General features: G+C 40.7%; 1 protein-coding gene across 1 annotated transcript in view; it reads right to left on the reverse strand.

The window, feature by feature from the left end:
* Window positions 1–19,137, reverse strand: part of CUBN (cubilin) — a 324,592-nt gene that overhangs the window by 53,663 nt on the left and 251,792 nt on the right. Inside the window, 4 exon segments of the mRNA XM_020966874.2 lie at window positions 5,944–6,161; window positions 8,893–9,022; window positions 12,179–12,379; window positions 18,573–18,722. Coding sequence (XP_020822533.1) covers window positions 5,944–6,161; window positions 8,893–9,022; window positions 12,179–12,379; window positions 18,573–18,722 — 699 coding nt within the window.

The raw sequence follows: 19,137 nt of genomic DNA on the forward strand, positions 1-19,137 counted from the left end.
TACTGACCCCAAGCATGGCACTCTATCCGCTGCACCATTCAGCTACCCTGGCACTGGGTAGACAAAGGCACGAAGGTATCAGTCTCCACTCTCCAAACCCCAACCCTTTGTCATAGAATCACAAAATCTAGGACTGGGAAGGACCTCAGGGATGATCCACTGTTAACTGTACCTGAAATAAATCCTCATTATATCTGGCAAGTGTTCAGCTGGTCTCCACTGGAAGGATGTCAGCGAGAGGGAGGCCGCCAATCGCCAAGGGAGCCCGCTCTACTTTGGGACAGCTCTAAGCGATGTGACATCCTTTTCTGACATTAAGCCTCAAGGTCCCTCTTTGCTGCCTCTAACCATTCTTCCTGGTCACTAAAACCTCCCTTAAGATGAAACCCTCTTCCGCACGACAGCCCTCCAGATAAATGAACACAGGCACATCATTCACGAGCCTTCCCTTCTCCAGGCTATGCATTCCCAGTGCCTTTAACCAACCCTCACACAACACAGATTGAGGCCTGCCACCCTCCCGCATGCTCTGTAGCTTACTGAATGTCCATGCTTTAGCACTTAACACAATACTCCAAGTGTGTCCTGATCAGGACAGAGGATTGAGGCATCTCCTTATTCACAGAAGCATTGCCTCTTTTAATGCAACCCAAGATGCCAGTGGGTTTTTTGGTTGCTATACCACACTGCTGACACATATTAAAGTTTGTTTCTGTTTAGTAACTTTTAGTCATGTCCAACTCTCTGTGACTCCATTTGGGGTTTTCTTGACAAAGACACTGGAGGGGTTTGCCATTTCCTTCTCCAGCTCATTTTACAGATGAGGAAACTGAGGTCAACACGGTTCAGTGATTTGCTGAGGGTCATAGAGCTAGTAATTGTCTGAGGCTGGATTTGAACTGAGGTCTTCCTGACTCTAGGCCTGGCACTCTATTCACTGTTCCACCTACCTGCCCCGTGTTAAATTTGCACTACATTAAACCCCTCCAGTTCTTATTCATGAAACTACTGTCTGTCTGTACCTCTCTCATTTTATTCATTTGAAGTTGACTTTTTTCAAACTAAATTGAAGACTAAAGTCTTCATTTATTACTACTATTGAATTTCATCTTATTAGATTCAATCCAATGCTCTCTCCTTTGAAGACCCTTTTGGATCTTAATTGTCATCCAGCGCTAGCCATCCCTCCCAGCACCACGCCATTTAAAAACCTTTGCCTTTATCTAAATCATTGATAAAAACGTTAAACAGCAGAAGGCTAAACACCAATCCATGGAGAAGTTTACTGGAGACCTCCTCCCAAGGTGCCATTGAACTATTTACCATTAATTCTCTGAACTTGGCATTTCTACCAGCTTCGAATTCATCTAATAATATTATCATTTGGGCCATATCTCTCAATCTTTTCAATAGTATGAGAAACTTTATTAGAGCTTACTAATGTATATACACCTATATGTCGAGAGAGACAGAGACAGACAGAGACAGAGAGAGAGAGAGAGAGAGAAAGAGAGAGAGAGAGGGAAACTACCTTTAGAGTGTTCCCCTTATCTCTCAATTTAATAAACCCCTCAGGGCTTTAGGCAACTCTCTGAGACTCTAAGTTGCAGTGAAGATGCCCACCAGCCTTGGAGGAAGAAGTCTCCTCACCAGGGAGTGTCTTATACCCACAAAATTACAGATCCAGCCCACATTCTTAATATTGACTATAGCATTTTAAAAATCTGTTGGAAAATCCAATGTATACAGATAAGACCAAAGCATAGAAATGCCACAGAAAAGAATTCCTATCTCTCATCTTTTTCATATAAATTATTCACTCAAGTGAAGCTATCTATTTACCCCAAGATCTGGATAGAAAACCCTGCAAACTAAATTCTGCCAGCCTCAGCAGCCAATCCTTCTCTTACCATAGGAATTGAACAGCTGTCACACAGAGCAGCTTTCAGTCACTCTAAGAAGAAGGCAGTTTTAAATGATGACATGGAAGTGACAGGCTATGAATCCTATTAACCAAATCGGATTCCTTTAGCCAGACCCAGTGCTAAAAGACTACATAAATCCTAGAAGTAAATCTAGTCCTAATGTTACAGGGAAAAAAAAAGTTAGAAACCTGGTATGTTCAATGTATAGTAAATCATCTTATCACTGTTGTAAGAGAAAACTCTAGATAAGGGTTTTTTTTCCCATTAAGGAAAAAAGTAAGATGAGAAACTATCAAGGTGAACACTTATTTGGTTAAAATTCAGAGGGAAACATTGCACACAATATACTTTTAAACCACGTCAGGGCTCCCTACACCATTTATTCAAGTGAAAAGGAGCTAAAAGTCATGGTTGTGAGACATGGTGGGAACACAATGCTGGCAAGTCATGAAATTCCACTTCTAGTTCTTATCCTTGGAGCTTTTGCTCTGACTGTGACCGATGGAAAACAGTAGTTGACTGTAGCAGTCCAATGACTCAGCCTTTAACAATGTCTCTGGGAGGACAAGATTTTTTTTTTTATTCCTGAACAATCTCAGTAAAACCTGAGAATGTCTTCTTGCTAACTCAGAAAATGACAACTTAATGAAGCTGGGAAACTCAGGGGAACTTCTGAAGTATTGTGCAAGCTGCAATAGTTGGCCGAGGCTGCTCCAAACATTTTATTAACCATTTGAGTACAAACTAGGAAAAAAGGAAATGAAACAAAGTCTATGCCGATTGATTTCAAAGAAATCAATCAACAAACATTGATTAAGCAGATGCAAAGTGCTAGACAGGGAGCTAAGCATTGGAGAAACAAAGACAGAAATGAAATAGTTTCTGCCTTCCAGAAATTTCTGTTCTAAAAGGAGAGACAACATTTATAAAACATATTATCTAATAAATCAGAGTTAATTTTGGGGATGGGCACTAGTAGCTGGGGAGGGGCAGTGTTGAGGAAGGGCATATGGGAAACGGAGCACTTGAGTTAAGCTTTGAAGGAAAATAGAGATTCCAATAGGCAGAAGCAAAGGACTGAGTTCCCGGATGGTGAGCCTGTGTAGAAACATGGGGGTGGGAAATGGAGGGGTGTGTGTGCATGCGCACGCGCGCGCGTGTGTGTGTGTGTGTGTGTGTGTGTGTGTGTGTGTGTGAGAGAGAGAACAGGAAGATGGTCCTCTTGATTGAATAGGACATTTCTGGGAAGGGAATATATAATAAAACTGAACTGATAGATGAGAGTCAGGTTGCGAAGAGTTTTAACATCAACAGAAGAGTTTGTCTTTGATGCTAGAGGTAATGGGAAGTTCCAAGAGTTAATATTAAGTAGAGGAATGACATAGATTTGTGCTTTAGGAATATCACATTAGCAGCTATGAGGAGGATAGATTAAAGAGGAAAGACACTCAAGATAGGTAGACCATTAGGGGTCTATTGTAATAATCAAAGTGAGGCACAATGAGGGTCTGAACTAGGGTGGCAGGAAGAATTCTCCTTTTAAACAGTAGACCCCCAATGGTCTACCTCTCTTGAGTCTCTCACCTCTAATTTATCATCCCCACTGCTATTTCAACGTGAAAAAAGGACAGAAAATCCACCAACTCTCCTGACTCCCCATGGCTCTCTGTGAGAGGCAGCCAAGTCCTCAAGAGCTTGCTCCCTCCTCCAGAGCTTGTCCTCTTCTCAAAGGACCCTCCAAATTGACCATCTCAGAATAGAGTTGTTCTGTTTTGTCTAGGCTCAAAGGGACATGGTTGATCCAGCCAATCATGAGAAGTTTCAATGTCCAATGTATTGCTTTCATACAATGGCCAATACCCTGTAATTCCATCAGATTGATTCGAAGAACTTCAATGTGATCAGTAACTAAAAATGGCTTACACTCTATTATATTATCAGATTGTTACAAAACTTTTCTAGTTCCAGTTCCTTGATCTGATAAGGGTTTCCCCCATCTGCCTCCTTTACATTGGTCTTTGTATCCCCAGTATTAATATAGTTGTTGTTGTTTGTCCTTTGTTTTCTAAGAGGAACAATGACATCACAAGACTTAATGTCTTGACTCATGCACGAAGTGCACTTTATGTGAGGCAGAGTTGTACAAAGTCATCAGCCTCACTCTCTCTTCCAGAGTCATTAAAGTCTAATGGCAAGGCAAAAGTCAAGATGCCTGGCAACAGCCTGGGACACCTGGCATCTTCAATGTTTGGCCAAGCTCTAAGCACTCCAGTGCCTGCTTCAGCCACCATCATGGCAGCTGGGCCAAATTGTTCTCATCCATCCATTCTACCAGAGTAAGTCTCCATATATGTGGGGGGGAGGGGTAGACACTGCTCCCCCCCCCCAACTCACTGACAGGTTCAGTTCCCCTCAAACTGTTTTAGCCCATCTGCCAACATGGTTTACCAGGGTGTGGCCACTGCACACACTGCAGCCTCTTGTAGCCACAGGTGAGAGTTGGCTGAAGGTGGACACCAAAGGTGAGCAGCCCTCACACCAGAGGTGCCAGTCCTCCCAGTAATACAGCAGGCACTTAATAAATGCTCTGTCATATCTTATCATAGCAAAGTCTTCTACCTTGCTAAAACCTTCCAGGGCTTTAAAAGTTTACTCTACTTGTGAGTTTCATGGAGATCCTGAACTCTGCTACCAGATGACACTATTTTTTACTTGCTATCCAAGGTAGAAAAATTGGGAGAAGTGTCACTAGGATATCCCCTCTACATTGTACTCCAAAGTGGTAACTATATTTTGCACAATACCTGCAAACAGCTGGAACAATTTAAACAGTGTGTTTTATAAACCTATTTTGAAATTTTTAAGGAAAATTGATTCCTGGGTCCCGAGTTCAAATCCTGGCTTTGCTAATTTCTAGTTGTAACCTCATGGGAAAGTTACCTAATATCTCTTGGCCTCTGATTCCTTTTCAGGAAAAACAGGGTCCCTTCTAGTGCTAAATCCTAATGAAGATGTAGAAATATAAAAATTGAGGGCAATGGAAAGATGCATGGTAAGCTCAAATAGGCTACAATACATATTATCAACAATGACTTAGATCCAAGGAAGCATGTAAGGAAGAGCACCAAAGAAGTCAGTGGTCTGAAAATGATTGACTCATCATGAAGACAGGCCAAAAGATAGGAGGACAGCTTGAATGCTGCAAGTGTAAGAACAACCTGGAAGAAGCTTCCCAGCCCATCCATTGAGATTCATAGAAAAACGGGGCCAAGAATCACTCGAAATGAGAGTGCGTGGAGGAAGTGTGCTCCCTATGAATGGAAGGGGGAGAGGCTTTTGGCTTTGCATCCTTGCTGTTACCTTGTAGGTCATTCTCCTGGTTCTTCTCACTTCACACTGCATCAGTTCACACGAGTCTCTCTAGGCAAAAGTCTTTTTGCGTTTCTTTACATCCCTAGCATTTAGTGTCTTAGTGCCTGGAATGCAGCAATAAATGCTCATTGATTTATTCACCCAGGATCTTCTGAAACTTTCCCTAATTTCTTGTGGCCCCCCCAATTCCATTACATTAACATGACACAGTTTGTTCAGGAGAAGGGAAGAGAATAAGCATTTTTATAGTGCCTATGTGCCAGCCACTGTGCTAAGGGTAGATTACACACAAATTCAATGAATTATTGAAGAGAACACACGTGAATTTGGTTTTCCCCTGTTATATATCTTGTATGTACGTAATTGTTTGTTTGTTGTCTCCCCCATCAGGATGGGAGCTCCTGGAGGGCAGGGGCTGTTTTTCACTTTGTATCCTCAGTGTTCAGCACAGTGCCTAGCACATAGTAGGCACCTCATGAATACGTCTTACTGCCTTTGCTTTTAGCATAGCTTTAAACTATGCTTCCCTAAGAGCCCCAATAGATAACAACTGCATTCCATTTTTTTTAAAAGCAAAGAAAGATGGGTAGATAGTCAATAAAAATACGCACAGAGAATGAATATGGATGTCATATGTTATTCTTACCCAACGTCTCTCTGAAAGATAATTTCCAACCTTTTGCTGTTTCAAAGAAATCTGTCTTGAATACCAGGAATAAGCTGTTGTTGGTGCTTTTGATAACTGGTGGAAGCTGTGAACCACAGAATTTGCCAAGAAGTGGAGCACTGGCGTTTGGACCATTATACACAGCCAAGTAGTCTTGGGAACAGAAGGTGGAGAAGGCCACATTAAAATCATTGAACCTGTGAAAATGAAAGTTTTCACAGTGAGGTTTGTAGCATAAGCTCCATACAAGTCCATAGAGTTAGTTTCTATGAAAGCGAGAATCAAATAATAGAGATATGACCAGAAAATAAGGTAGGATGGTCACAAAGCAAGAGTACAGCTAAGAGAGATGGCTTTTGTGCTCCTCTGGTGTCCATATAATGCCAGGAGCTCTGGAAGACAATCTCAAAAACACTCTGTGGGTCCCCTGTCGGGGACTGACAAGAGATGACATGGATGGGAGTCACCAAGGATGACAAGGCATAGACAGGTTGTTATCTACACTTCCGGAAGGAGAATATGTATTGATTTTGAAGAGACTTAATGATCAAACTGTTCTCTTCTTTACTTCTTTTTATCGTACTTAGAATGACCTGTCCATTTCCTAACCACTTGTGAAGTGAAATAGTATGAGATGAAGGTGAAGAAGTGCTTTGGAGCCAGATTGTGGAGACCATTGAATACCAGCTCAGGATTTTGAGCTTTGTTTTGTAAGCAGCTCTGAGCAACTCAAAGCTTTTGTGTACAGAGTCTGTAATTTGTGAGAGGGGGTGGTACATTAGGAAAATCCACTGTGTGTGGATTTGAGAGGGGAGTGACTAGAGGTAAGAATACAAGTAAGAGTTACTACAATAGTCTAAGTAAAGAGAGGCAAGAGCCTGAATTGCACTACTAGCTGTGTGACCCTGGGCAAGTCACTTAACCCTGTTTGCCTCAATTTCCTCCTCTGTCAAATGAGCTGGAGAAGGAAATGCCAAACCACTCCAGCATCCTTGCCAAGAAAACCCCAAATGGGGTCATGAATAGTCACACACAGCTGAAACAACTGAACAAAAACAAGAACAAGGAAGGAGAGATAAGAGCTTGAACTGTAGTGGTTGTAGTCATGGAAGAGATGTCAGATACTGTCAAGGCAGAATTAAAAAGACTTGGCAACTGATTAAAGCAAGAGCTGTGTGTGTGTGTGTGTGTGTGTGTGTGTGTGTGTGTGTGTGTGTGTGTTTGACAGAGAGAAAGAAAGAGAGAGAGATCACCAAGTGTATCTGTCCTTCCTCTTCATTATTTTCTATAGGTAGCCTATGTGGTTTTGCTCCCTGTAGCCCTTTTCCTTTATCCTCACTAACACCCAGGACTTTCAGGAAGCTGTCCACTCAGACCTGAAGTACATCTGTTTTGCAATCAGTCCTAAGTGAGATCCACAAGAAGCACCCTTTAGGGCCTACGTATCCTATTCTGAGGCTACCCTAATGAACACAGTACTTGACCAGATCTTTCTCTTTTGATATAAAGTCACATGTGGAAATCCAAGTAGTTTTTTGATCTAAGTAAATAGAATTCAGGCCGATGAATTATTTTAGATGTGTGGGTATATGGGGGTGTAGATCTAGCCCTGCAAAATTGTATGAGTTTCACTCTTCTCATTAGCCAGTGGCACAAAATCCCTTTGTATGCAGTTAATTGCATTGACCTTTAGATTTCCTACCAGATCCAAGATGGTGGGTGTTACAGTAGCTACAGCAACATTGCCCTGGATAAATAAATGTATAAAGCCTTCATTTGATACCTATGGCCCTTCACAGTTTAATATTACCCTATCTTTCAGACTTATCTCTTATCACACACACACACACACACACACACACACACACACACACACACACACACAATACTCCAGTTAAGCTGGTTTACTCTCTATAACCCAAATATTTACTGTGCTCTCCTATCCTTACACCTTTGTTCACAATGTTCCCTATGACTGAAATATTTTCCTTCTCTTCTTTTGCCTCTCATCCTTCAAAGCCCAATTTAAATGCCATTTTTTTTCTCTGCAGTATGATCCAGTGGAAAGAGCATAGGATTTAGAGTTGGACTCAATGACCTCTAAGGCGCCTTCCAGTTCTGGATCTCTGATCCTTCACTAGACACCCACAGCTGATCCTTTCTCCCTCGCATCTGTCCTACCACTTTGTTCCAAGGCTCTCTAATGCACTTACCACATAGTGCCACCTGTGTTAATTATGTGCTAATATTTCATCTCTCTACCAGAATGGAAACTCCATAAAGAAAGGTGGAGAAAGACTATGTCTTACTAAACTTGAATTTCCTCCAGTGTCTAACAGTGTTCTATACACCAGCAGGTAACTAATGAATGGATGGTTGAATGTGTGAATCAATGAATGACTAATCTTGTACTTTATTTATGCATTTAGAAAAGCGGACTACTTGTGTTTGAGCTTAATTCGTAACAAAATGTAATGGGAAAAGGAAAGAATCATAAAGATTATAGGAAATACCTGATAAAGCAATATTTGAATGGGATCTTGAGCCAATAACTGATTATGTTTCATATAGGGCTGCTCACCTATTTCTTGTTATCATTACTGAAGCAATTATAACAAGTCGCCTTCATAGAAACTACAATAACCATTTTGAATTAGATGGATGGCTATCTTTTTAAGATCCTAATTAGTGTTGAGTCCAAGTCAATAATAAAGGCCCACAGTCTGAGTCAACAATAAAGAGCCATTTCACAGATTTAGAGATCTAATGCAAGGTTTATATAACACTCATATAACATCCCACTCTTGAGAACAACTGTTTTCCTCTGCTGTAACTTGGATGAGATACCTTTTTTTTCCTTCTGCCAACAGAGAGTCACATTAAAACACTAATTTTAAAATTATTTTCTTAAGGAGTGTATTTACATACTTGAGTGCTATCACTTTGTCATTTCTAACAGTGATGAGGTAGGAGCAGTTTATATCATTGGGGTAGTCTGCTTGTGAATAGGCCGGGCTTCTGATCACGCCAAAAGATGAGTTGAACCTGCCACCACATGCTATAACAGAGAAAAAGACAATAAACCAAGAGCAATTCATTTTTTTCACTGTATAAGAATAGGATTTTAGAGTTAATTCTGCTTTTTTTTTAATTCTAGAAAGATAATTGTTGTTCAGAATACTGTAAGCCCTGACGCCAACTTCACTGAGTCTAGCATTTTGGTCGGGACTCTTTTCTGACTTTTCTTCCCAATGGGAGAAGAAGGAAGGAAGATGAGTAAACTATTACTTTCCTCCCTAGATCGTACTCTTCACGCTCCATAGGACATTGTCTCCTACCCCACAGAAAGCTCTTCACCCTGTAAGCTCGCTCCATCCCTGGACATTAGATATACCCTCTGGCCCTTCAATTTCTCCCTCTGATTGCCCGGTTCCTCTCAGAACCTCCATTTTAGGAAGAGACGTGGGCCAATCGCATCTTCATTTCTTTCCAGGTTCCACTCCTGGTTTTTCACAGGACTTTCTCTAACACACCCTCTACTGTGTACCTTGTGCTCCCTTCGATGTGCTGCCTTCTCCTCCTCCTTGAGGGTAAGAGCTTCCTTCTTTCTGCTCGTATTTGTATTCCCAGTGCCTAGCACTGTGCTCCATAGGAAGCATGAAATAAATGCTTCTTGACTTGGACTAGACTCTTACTAGACCTTATGCTCCTTTAAAGGTCTGTGTTTTATTTATTTTTGTATCATTCTTAGCATTCCATAAATGCTTGTTGAATGAATAAATATTTCATGGCTTATTACACATAGCAGGTGCTTTAGAAAGGTTCATCAAATTGCATTATCCTGTAAATGCAAAAGTCCTTCTGGTAGTATGAATAAGGAGCATGGAAGAATGGCCAATGTTTATTACAGCCGTCCCAGCCCCAGCTTCAGCCTTAATACAAACTTAACAATGCATGGGTAGAGGAAACTAGGTGGTTGGAATGCTAGACCCAATCATAAAGCTCCAAGTTAAAATCTAGCCTTAGACACCAGCTTTATGACCCTCAGCAGGTCGTTTAACCTCTGCCTGGCTTGGTTTCCTCATCTATAAAAGGGGATAATAATCACCCACCTCCCCTGGGTTTTTGGGAGGATGGAGTGAGATATTATTTGAAAAATACGTGGCTACATAAATGCTAATTTTATAATTTTGTCAGCAATGACTGAAAGTTTCTTGGGAGAAGCTGTCAGATTCCAAAGCCTGGCCTGGGCGTAGAAAAAAAGGGATCAAGTGAGAATCCAATGCCTGAAGTGAGAGAGAAACTTAAGAGTTCTCCTGTCAAGAATGTGAAGGACTGACGGTAGTTTAAAATAATTTCAAATTAATTTTTTCCTCTGTAGGCCCAAAACTTTGGCTCTCAGGCCATGGGCTAAGTGTTTCCAGGTTACTCCTTGGTTGACAGTGATTCTTTCATTTCCTCCCTCTTACTGGTCTACAAAAAACTGCCAGAAGGTGTGGGCCACTGAAAACCAATCCAGTGAACTGGCAATGGCAGTTTCCTTTAAATAGGCAAAAGTCTGAAATAAATATAGTAAAGAAGCATTATTCTGTATTGTACCTTGATATTCCATGGATTGAGTTATAGTGAAAATACCTATCTCACATAAATAGAACCATGTAGTACATGTACCTCAAAGTAATAAGGAAGGTCTGTGTTTTCTATACCCAGTTTCCACAGGAACATCTTGCCAACTTTTTTGGAAATTAGAAATGAATCAATCATGGCTGCTGTTTTGAAGGACTATTCACGTTTGGTTCGAGCTGAATTCCCATCAAAGCAAAAGTATGACACATTTTGTTGAGATCATGGAGAGCCAGATGTGTGTCTATGGCCTTGTGACTTCTACACCTTGTATGATATCTCATAATTTTTCCTTTTAATGCTGAATTACACAGTCTTTACAAGTTTTTGAGTGCCTAAATAATCCAAGCACATACACAGCCATTATCGGGGCTTGGCAATTTTATTCAGGCCCAAACTTTCCCTTTAAATGGAGACCTCATAAAGGAGACAGTGAGTCTCATAAACAGTATCCTAGGAAAACGAGGGACAAAAACTAAGGAAGAGAGGAAGCAAGAGTTTAACCAGCCAGAGCCGCAGTTATGCCATGGCAGTCAAAGAAATCAATCCTCCTCTTTAACCAACAATAAAACCAGAGGAAGGAATGTTAATTACTCAAATCTTTTTTGTCTGGGCCAGCAGCCACACAAAGCCATTGCCATCCTTCACAAATGTCAGAAGTCACAATTCAGAGAGCAGGGAATGGGAATGAATTATGAAGGCTCTTGTTCATGACTAAATGACCATTTACATCCTTCACTGCTGTTTTGTGGGGCTGATGGGCTCCGATGTGATTTATCTGAAAGGAAACTATTTAAGTTCCACATTTGGCACTGGATTTGGTCAAAAAAACAAGGAATACAATAAAGGAGCATTTCTCAGGCTTGTGTGGTACTGAATTCACTGGAGTTTTGATAAGAGAGTGAAATTGTTTCCAGAAAACAAACTGGACAACACTTCCATGAAGGGGGAAAAAAACCAAGCCAATAATAATTCACCCAGTTCATTCAAAACAGGAAATAAAATATTATTTATTTTGCAGTAATTTTAAATTAAACAATCTGAATATCGTGTCGTGATTGACACTAGCAAAATCAAACAGAGAAGTGAGATATTTATCTGAATTATTGAGGTCCAAAAGACCACTTTATCATGCTATCCATATAACAAAAGGCCAAGAAATAATTAGTTTTAGTCTGAATTTCCCAAATAAATACTCTCTCTTTCAATTAGCTAGAGTAAGACTGACCTAAGTATTTTTTGACATCTCAGTTTTGTAAAATTTTAATTAAGAAAGGAATATTTATCAATGGTGTTCTTATACATAATAATACACACACATAGCTACTTCTTCTTCTTCTTTTTTTGACTGGATCAATTGATTGGTACAGGAAGCTCCCTGCAAGTAAACTACCAGGCCTTAGTATTCTCCAAGAAGACATCATTTAGGGAAAACATAGATAGGAAAACTAAAGTCTTGTACTTAAGGACTAATTCGTTTTTCTAAGATCCATGAACCTAGCTCAGTACTGGTTCCATCTACATCAGAAAGAAAAGCCTCAAACACGACTTAGTGTTTGAAAAAGTAAATGACATTATTATAGCTACTCACAAATTATTCTGTATGTTGCCTTGAATCCAAAGTCTGTGTTATGAGAGTTAGTGTAGAAATTGAGTGCCATCGGGCCAGTGATGCTTATGCTTTCAGGAATTTCATTACCACAAAATGTAGCAATGGGTGTGGAGGTCGCCTGGAAACCTCGGATAATTTTTACTCCATCATTGATACAACTTCCACTTAAGGCTGAGGGCGCTATTAAAAAAAAAAAAGATGAGATAGGCGATACATAGTGGCGGGAACAGTGAAGATTAATACTAGTAAGCATGAAACCAAAATTGTAATCAAATTTAACAGATACTCTTGTCGCTTTACAGACACTGGACCACTGGTCCTCAGGGCATCCATTAAGGGAATGAAGCACTGGGCATCATGTGCATTTCCATTTCACTAGTGGTACAATTGATGCAGATCCATGTAAAGTGCCTGTCCCAGGTAGTGGCGAACCAAACTGACTAAACCAACAGTATGTCCTCTCTAACTTAAATCATTGCGCAGAATGCGTCAATAAACCAATGTCCTATGATTTTTTTCCTCGTGGGGACTCCCTCCACCAGCACAGATCATAATGTGTATAATTTATAATCTTACAGAATTGTCTAAAGTTCATAGTGGTTAGGTGATCTGTCCATGGTCATACAGCTATGAGAATCAGGAACAGTACATGGACCTAGGTCTTCCTGACTCCCAGATGAGCATGCTATTCTTCATAAGAGGTTCCTTCTCCATGCTGCCGCTTGCATGTCCCAATAATTAACAGGGTAACAGGCATTTAAGGTGACACGTGGTGCATTTTGAAAAGCGTATGCTGTTTTGCACACTAAGATGAACTCTGCTCTTTGATGAAACAAAGGGGACACTGAGTCTCAAGTACAGTAAGCATAGTCTTGTTGAAAAATAAACAGGCTTGGGAATGGATCTGTGATTTCATTGACACAGGGCCCTCCAGGAAGGTGAAACTCCCTCTATGTTCTTATGTAGGTAAGTAAACATCAAGATCTTCCTGGAAAGCTTTTTAAAAAAAAAAAGGAGAAAAAATAAGGGCAAGAAGCCTGAGAGGCATAAGGAAGAGGGCAGTGATGTCACCTACTTTTCTTTGGTGACAGTGGTCGGGGGGTTATAACTCTGTGTCTATGAACATCAGCTCTTATTGAAGAGTCCATAGGTAGAACTGGCAGCTGCTTTCCTGACTGATTTGTCAGTACTCATTCAGCTGCTTGGCACTCAGTGAAGCTCAGGGATGCACACAGTATCTCATACAGACTGTCAAATTACAGGAATAAGTCTCATGGCAGCTATGTAATTAATTTAAAATTAGAATATTATTAAATTAATATTTCATCAGAAAATTGAATTCATTTTTTTCTAAAAATTTACAGAAAAACTCTACTTTCCTTATAAACAATGTTGGGTGTTTTTTTTTGAAGTCTACTATTATCTCAAGCGCGATGTTTATTATGTACTAGGGCAAAATAATTTTGGAAAGAAAAGCCTTACTAAAATTATGTCCATCGTGTTAGTAATGAATCTACTGCCCAAAGTAAGAACTGCTTGCCAAACAATAAGGAATAATGAGAAATCAAATCAATTAGAACATTTTAGCAGTAGCCCTCAACTTCAGCATATATAAGACAAAGATGCTTTTCATTTGAAATTTTCTTTCTTCTCATCCCCAGCTCCTGATTTCCCTGGCTGTATCTCCGTTTCCTCATCTGCGGAGATGAGGGGACTGCATTAAGGTCCCTTCTAACTCTAGATCTGCGATCTTATGGCCCTATTGCCAAATTATGTCCACAATAATGTATTACAAAATAAGTCTACTTGAAACAGTTGAGAAAGCCAAGGGAAGAGATGCCAAGGAGTTGAGTAATATCATCCCAGGGCTGCGTCGTTGGGTTTGTTTTGTGGTTTTTGGGGGGTTTTTGACGGTTTAAATGAAGTCAAAAAGTAAAGTGACAAATAGGCTAGATGGTACAACCTAACCTTACTGCGTGTATTGGATTGAAAAATGCAAATACTAACAATACAGAAATCCCATGTCACCTGGGGGTTTCCTTCTCGCTATACATAACATATAGCAAACAAAACAGATTCCATGACCAGCAAAATAAATTAAGAAAGAATTAACATTTTCATTTCTAACTGCCTTATATTTCTAGTTCTGTTTTTCATAGGCCTTTATAATATGCCAGAGGACAGAGGACGATTATGGAGACACGTAACACAGCCTCTTTCCTCTGTCTTAGTCTCTTTTTTACTAAGTGGCCTGGTATTGGCCCAAAGTAGTCTAATGCCTTGCCTCTGTTTACTGCCCTTGGAGTTACTTAAAATGGTTCTACAAGGGCAAAGTAGAGTCAGATGTGGCAGAAAGATCTGATCTTCCCAATTCATAGTGGGACACCTAGTTGGATGGAAATACCAGTCCTATGTGTATGAGACAACTTCAGTGAGTCATGAGTATTTGGAATGACCACAGATCCAGTTACATCTGATCTTACCACGTGAATGTAGACAGAACCACAGTCTTTACTTCTATTGACCATGTGAAGGAAGATCTCAACCCTAACTCAACCACTTAGGAGATAGATAGAAAAATAGACAGATAGATATATGTATGCATGTATGCATACATGCATATATATGTATATACACAGGCATACATATATACACATACATGTATGTACACGTGCATGTGTAAATGTTGTGGTGGTGCTATGGCATACAGGATAGAATGCTTAACATAGAAGGAGGAGACATGAATTCAAATCCCACCTCAGACACTATCTGCGTGATCACAGGCAAGTCACTGAACCTCTCAACGCCCAAGTTTCCTCGTGATAATTTGCAGAGGAGTTGACAAATTCTGATGAAATAGGTACACTACCAAAGAATGCTGATATTACATGTTAAGTTTGATTTCATCGGCCATCTTGAAACAAAAATCGTAAGTTTTCAAAAGTACATATCTTTCGTAATTTTTAAACAATTCCAATTAAATTTAGTATTTGAGTAGAAAGAAGTTGCAGAGATGCTTGGGAGAGATTTTTAGTGTCCCAAAAGTCTTAGTGTCTCTTTGGACTGCTCTAAGACTTCTGGGACACCCTGTCTAATGAGTGAGGCCACTTGCATTAAGAAAAGGATAGAGACACTGATGAAGTGTAAAACAAACAGCTTATACTAATGCTACAGAGATATTATTTTAGTCGGAGCAAGGTCATTCCTTGACAGGGACAGTCCAAGACAGGGACAAAAGTATTTTTACAAACGAATTTTAGTCAGAGCAAGGTCATTCCTTGACAGGGACGGTCCAAGACAGGGACAAAAGTAGTTTTACAAATGAGGTACTTGAAACTGGACTGCTACATATAGCCTTATAATATAGCTAATGCACTTATGTAGCACTTTATGGTTCACATAATGCTTTTCCTACGTGACTTCATGTGATCCTCACAGCAACCATGTGAGTAAGTGCTAGTACTATCATCTCCGTTGCACAAATGAGAAAATAGATGAGTCATAGGGAAAAAGTAGCGTATACAAGAATACACATAACAAGAGTCATAAAAGTAATAACATTTATATTCTGCTTCAAGGTCTAAAAAGCACTTTACATTTCATCTAGTTTGATTCTCCCAATAACCCTGTGAAGTAGATGTTATTATTTTCCCATTTTAGATATAAAGAAACTGAGGCACAGTTTAACTGAGGCACACAGCTAGGAAGTGTCTGAGGCAGGATTTGAACTCAGGTTTTCCTGACTTCCGCTGCTCTATTCACTATGCTTCTTAGTTGCCAATTATCAATACATAGGTCATAGGTCATATGCTTAGAGCTGAAAGGTACCTTAGAGATCATCTAACTCAACCCCTCATTTTATAAGTGAGGAAACAGGAACAGAGAGAAGCCTTACCCAGTCACACAAGTAATAAGTGGAAGGGGCAGTGCTGGAAGGCTGGTCACCTGACTCCAAACCCAGTCTGCTTTTCCATTAGACCACACTGCCTCTTAGGATAGTTAGAGGTACTATCAAATTGATACAACTTAGGACCACCGACTCTGGTAACATTCCAGTACCTCTTTACTGATTTGGCATAGACGGCAATAGCCTGTAGGACAGCACACATCCCTTATAGTGGATGTCTTTATAAGAAAACATTGGTTATGTTGGCATTCTCTGACTCAGCAATGCTTGGTCTTTTGTACAACCTTTCTGGAGGAGTCATGCTTTCTTTCCTGTAATGTTGCCTATTTTTTATATCCAATGAAAAAAAGCAGGAGGAGGGTGGGGACAGCCTCTGCAATGAAAATATTTGACCTTGCTCCGGAAAAATACTTCTGTTTATATCATATTATGCTGTTTGTAATCTCTGCTGGCTCACTTTAGAAGGGATAGAAGGGAATTTGGGGCTTCTACTTAATGAACCTTGGCTCTCTCTCTCTCTCTCTCTCTCTCTCTCTCTCTCTCTCTCTCTCTCTCTCTCTCTCTCTCTCTCTCCTCTCTCTCTCTCTTCTCTCTCTCTCTCCTTCTCTCTCTCTCTCTCTCTCTCTCTCTCTCTCCCTCCCTCTCCTCCCTCCTCCCTCCGTCTCTCTCTCTTCCTCCTCTCTCTTCTCTCTCTCTCTCTCTCTCTCTCTCTCTCTCTCTCTCTCTCTCTCTCTCTCTCTCCCTCCCTCCCCCCTCCTCTCTCTCTCTCTCTCTCTCTCTCTCTCTCTCTCTCTCTCTCTCTCTCTCTCTCTCTCTCTCTGTCTCTCTTTCTCTCTCTCTTGTCTCTCTCTCTCTCTCTCTCTCTCTGTCTCTCTCTCTCTCTCTCTCTCTCTCTCTCTCTCTCTCTCTCTCTCTCTCTCTCTCTCTCTCTCTCTCTCTCTCTCTCTCTCCCTCCCTCCCTCCCTCCGTCTCTCTCTCTCCCTCCCTCTCTCTCTCTCTCTCTCTCTTCTCTCTCTCTCTCTCTCTCTCTCTCTCTGTCTCTCTGTCTCTCTCTCTCTGTCTCTCTCTCTCTCTCTCTCTCTGTCTCTCTCTCTCTTCTCTCTCTCTCTCTGTCTGTCTCTCTCTCTCTCTCTCTCTCTCTCTCTCTCTCTCTGTCTCTCTCTCTCTCTCTGTCTCTCTCTCTCTCTCTGTCTCTCTCTGTCTCTCTCTCTCTCTCTCTCTCTCTCTCTCTCTCTCTCTCTGTCTCTCTCTCTCTCCCTCTCTCCCTCTCTCTCTCTCTGTCTCTCTGTCTCTGTCTCTCTCTCTCTCTCTCTCTCTCTCTCTCTCTCTCTCTCTGTCTCTCTCTCTCTCTCTCTCTCCCTCTCTCTCTCTCTCTCTCTCTCTCTCTCTCTCTCTCTCTCTCTCTCTCTCTCTCTCTCATTCTTACCATGTTGTTGGTGTTTAATAAATGCCAATACAGGTTACTTTTAACATAACTGGTAAATAAGAAGGAAATTCCTTTTCCTTGTCTTTTAGGGATCTATCAAGAATCATCAAATGTATGCTTAGAAATTATTCCCTGAGAAGCCTTCAGATCCTAAGTCCTTAAAAATTCTTATATTTTTCATCGATCATTTGATTTTACATCATATTGATTTCTGAATATATTCTTCCTTCCCTTATGCAGCGAATAATTGCTAGTAACAAAAATTTTAAAAGGAAGATGGACAAACACAGCTCAGTCCCAGCTCTGACAGCGTGTGGACTATTCCATACCCCTAGTGCTGCCCTTCTGCAATGATGGGAGTCAGGTGCATTTTTTCGAACTCTTCTCCAGGATCAAGTTTGATCTTTGTAATGCACAGTGTTAGGTTTCTTTTTTTCTTTTTTTTTTTGGTTCTATTTGCCCAGTTGTAGTCATTATACATACTGTTTTCCTGGGTATACTTAACCTTCAGCTCACATAAGTCATCAAATTCTGAGTATTTATCATGCCAAAATTATCATATGACAATATCATTCAATGACCATTTCAGCCCATCTGTGTGGGAGAAGATTAGTCAATCCACAGGTGAAAGCAGAAATCCTTTACTCTGGAAATCCTGAATGTCTGCTTTTGGAAAACGTAGGTACTTGTGCATCCAGGAGGTCCCCAAATGATAATCCATTTCCACTACTAGAAAAAAATTTTCTTCATGGTAATATCTCGTTTGGGATCTGGTCACTTTTGAACATAGGATCATAGATACAGATCTGAAAGGGATCTTAGAGATCATTAAGCCCAACTTTTTAATTTTACAGCTAAGGAAACTGAGGCCCAGAGAAGTTAAGTGACATTCGTGTGCTCACACAACTAGTATCTCAGGCAGGGTCACAGACTTTGGATCTTTTCAGAGTAATTAGCTACACATAGCCAGAAGGGTAGACCCTTCTCCACTCTGGAAGGCCAAAGGAAAACAAAACACACAGAAAGCAATGAGCACTTACCTTCTAGGTGGAAAGACTGGAAATTCAAGATGACTATAGCTTGCAAGTCAGCCTTGATGATGTAGTTGCAGTTCATGTTGTCATCATACTGACTTGGATAATTAGGAGAAACAATGTAACCTGAAGGGCTTGTGAAGTTAGCTCCGCACCCTGCGTAAAGATAAACAGGAGTAAAGACACCAGTAACGGGGGGTGTGGGGGTGCTGTCGTTCCACCCATCTTCAGTTCAATTAGTGAAGATGGGAAAGGGCCATGATCCTTGGACTACCTTGTATCTACAACTGACCACCCAGTCCAGGCAATTCAGCAGCATGGGAGAATAAATTTTCTGTATATGGAAAAGGTCACATGGTTTGGTAGGTTAAATAATGAACAGAGATCTCACTACAAATGCACTGGTCAATTCTGGGTAAATCCCTTGTTTAAATGTCTTATTAGAGATAAACTCACTATTTCTCTTTCTCTCTTTCTCTTTTCCCCTTTGTCTCCCTCCTCCCTCTCCTTCTCTCCTTCCTCCTCTCTTTCTTCCCTTCTCTCTACCCCCCTCTTCCTTCCTCTACCTCTG

Source organism: Phascolarctos cinereus, unplaced genomic scaffold (genome assembly GCF_003287225.1).
Source record: "Phascolarctos cinereus isolate Bilbo 61053 unplaced genomic scaffold, phaCin_HiC Scaffold_1;HRSCAF=81, whole genome shotgun sequence".
Lineage (NCBI taxonomy): Eukaryota > Metazoa > Chordata > Mammalia > Diprotodontia > Phascolarctidae > Phascolarctos > Phascolarctos cinereus.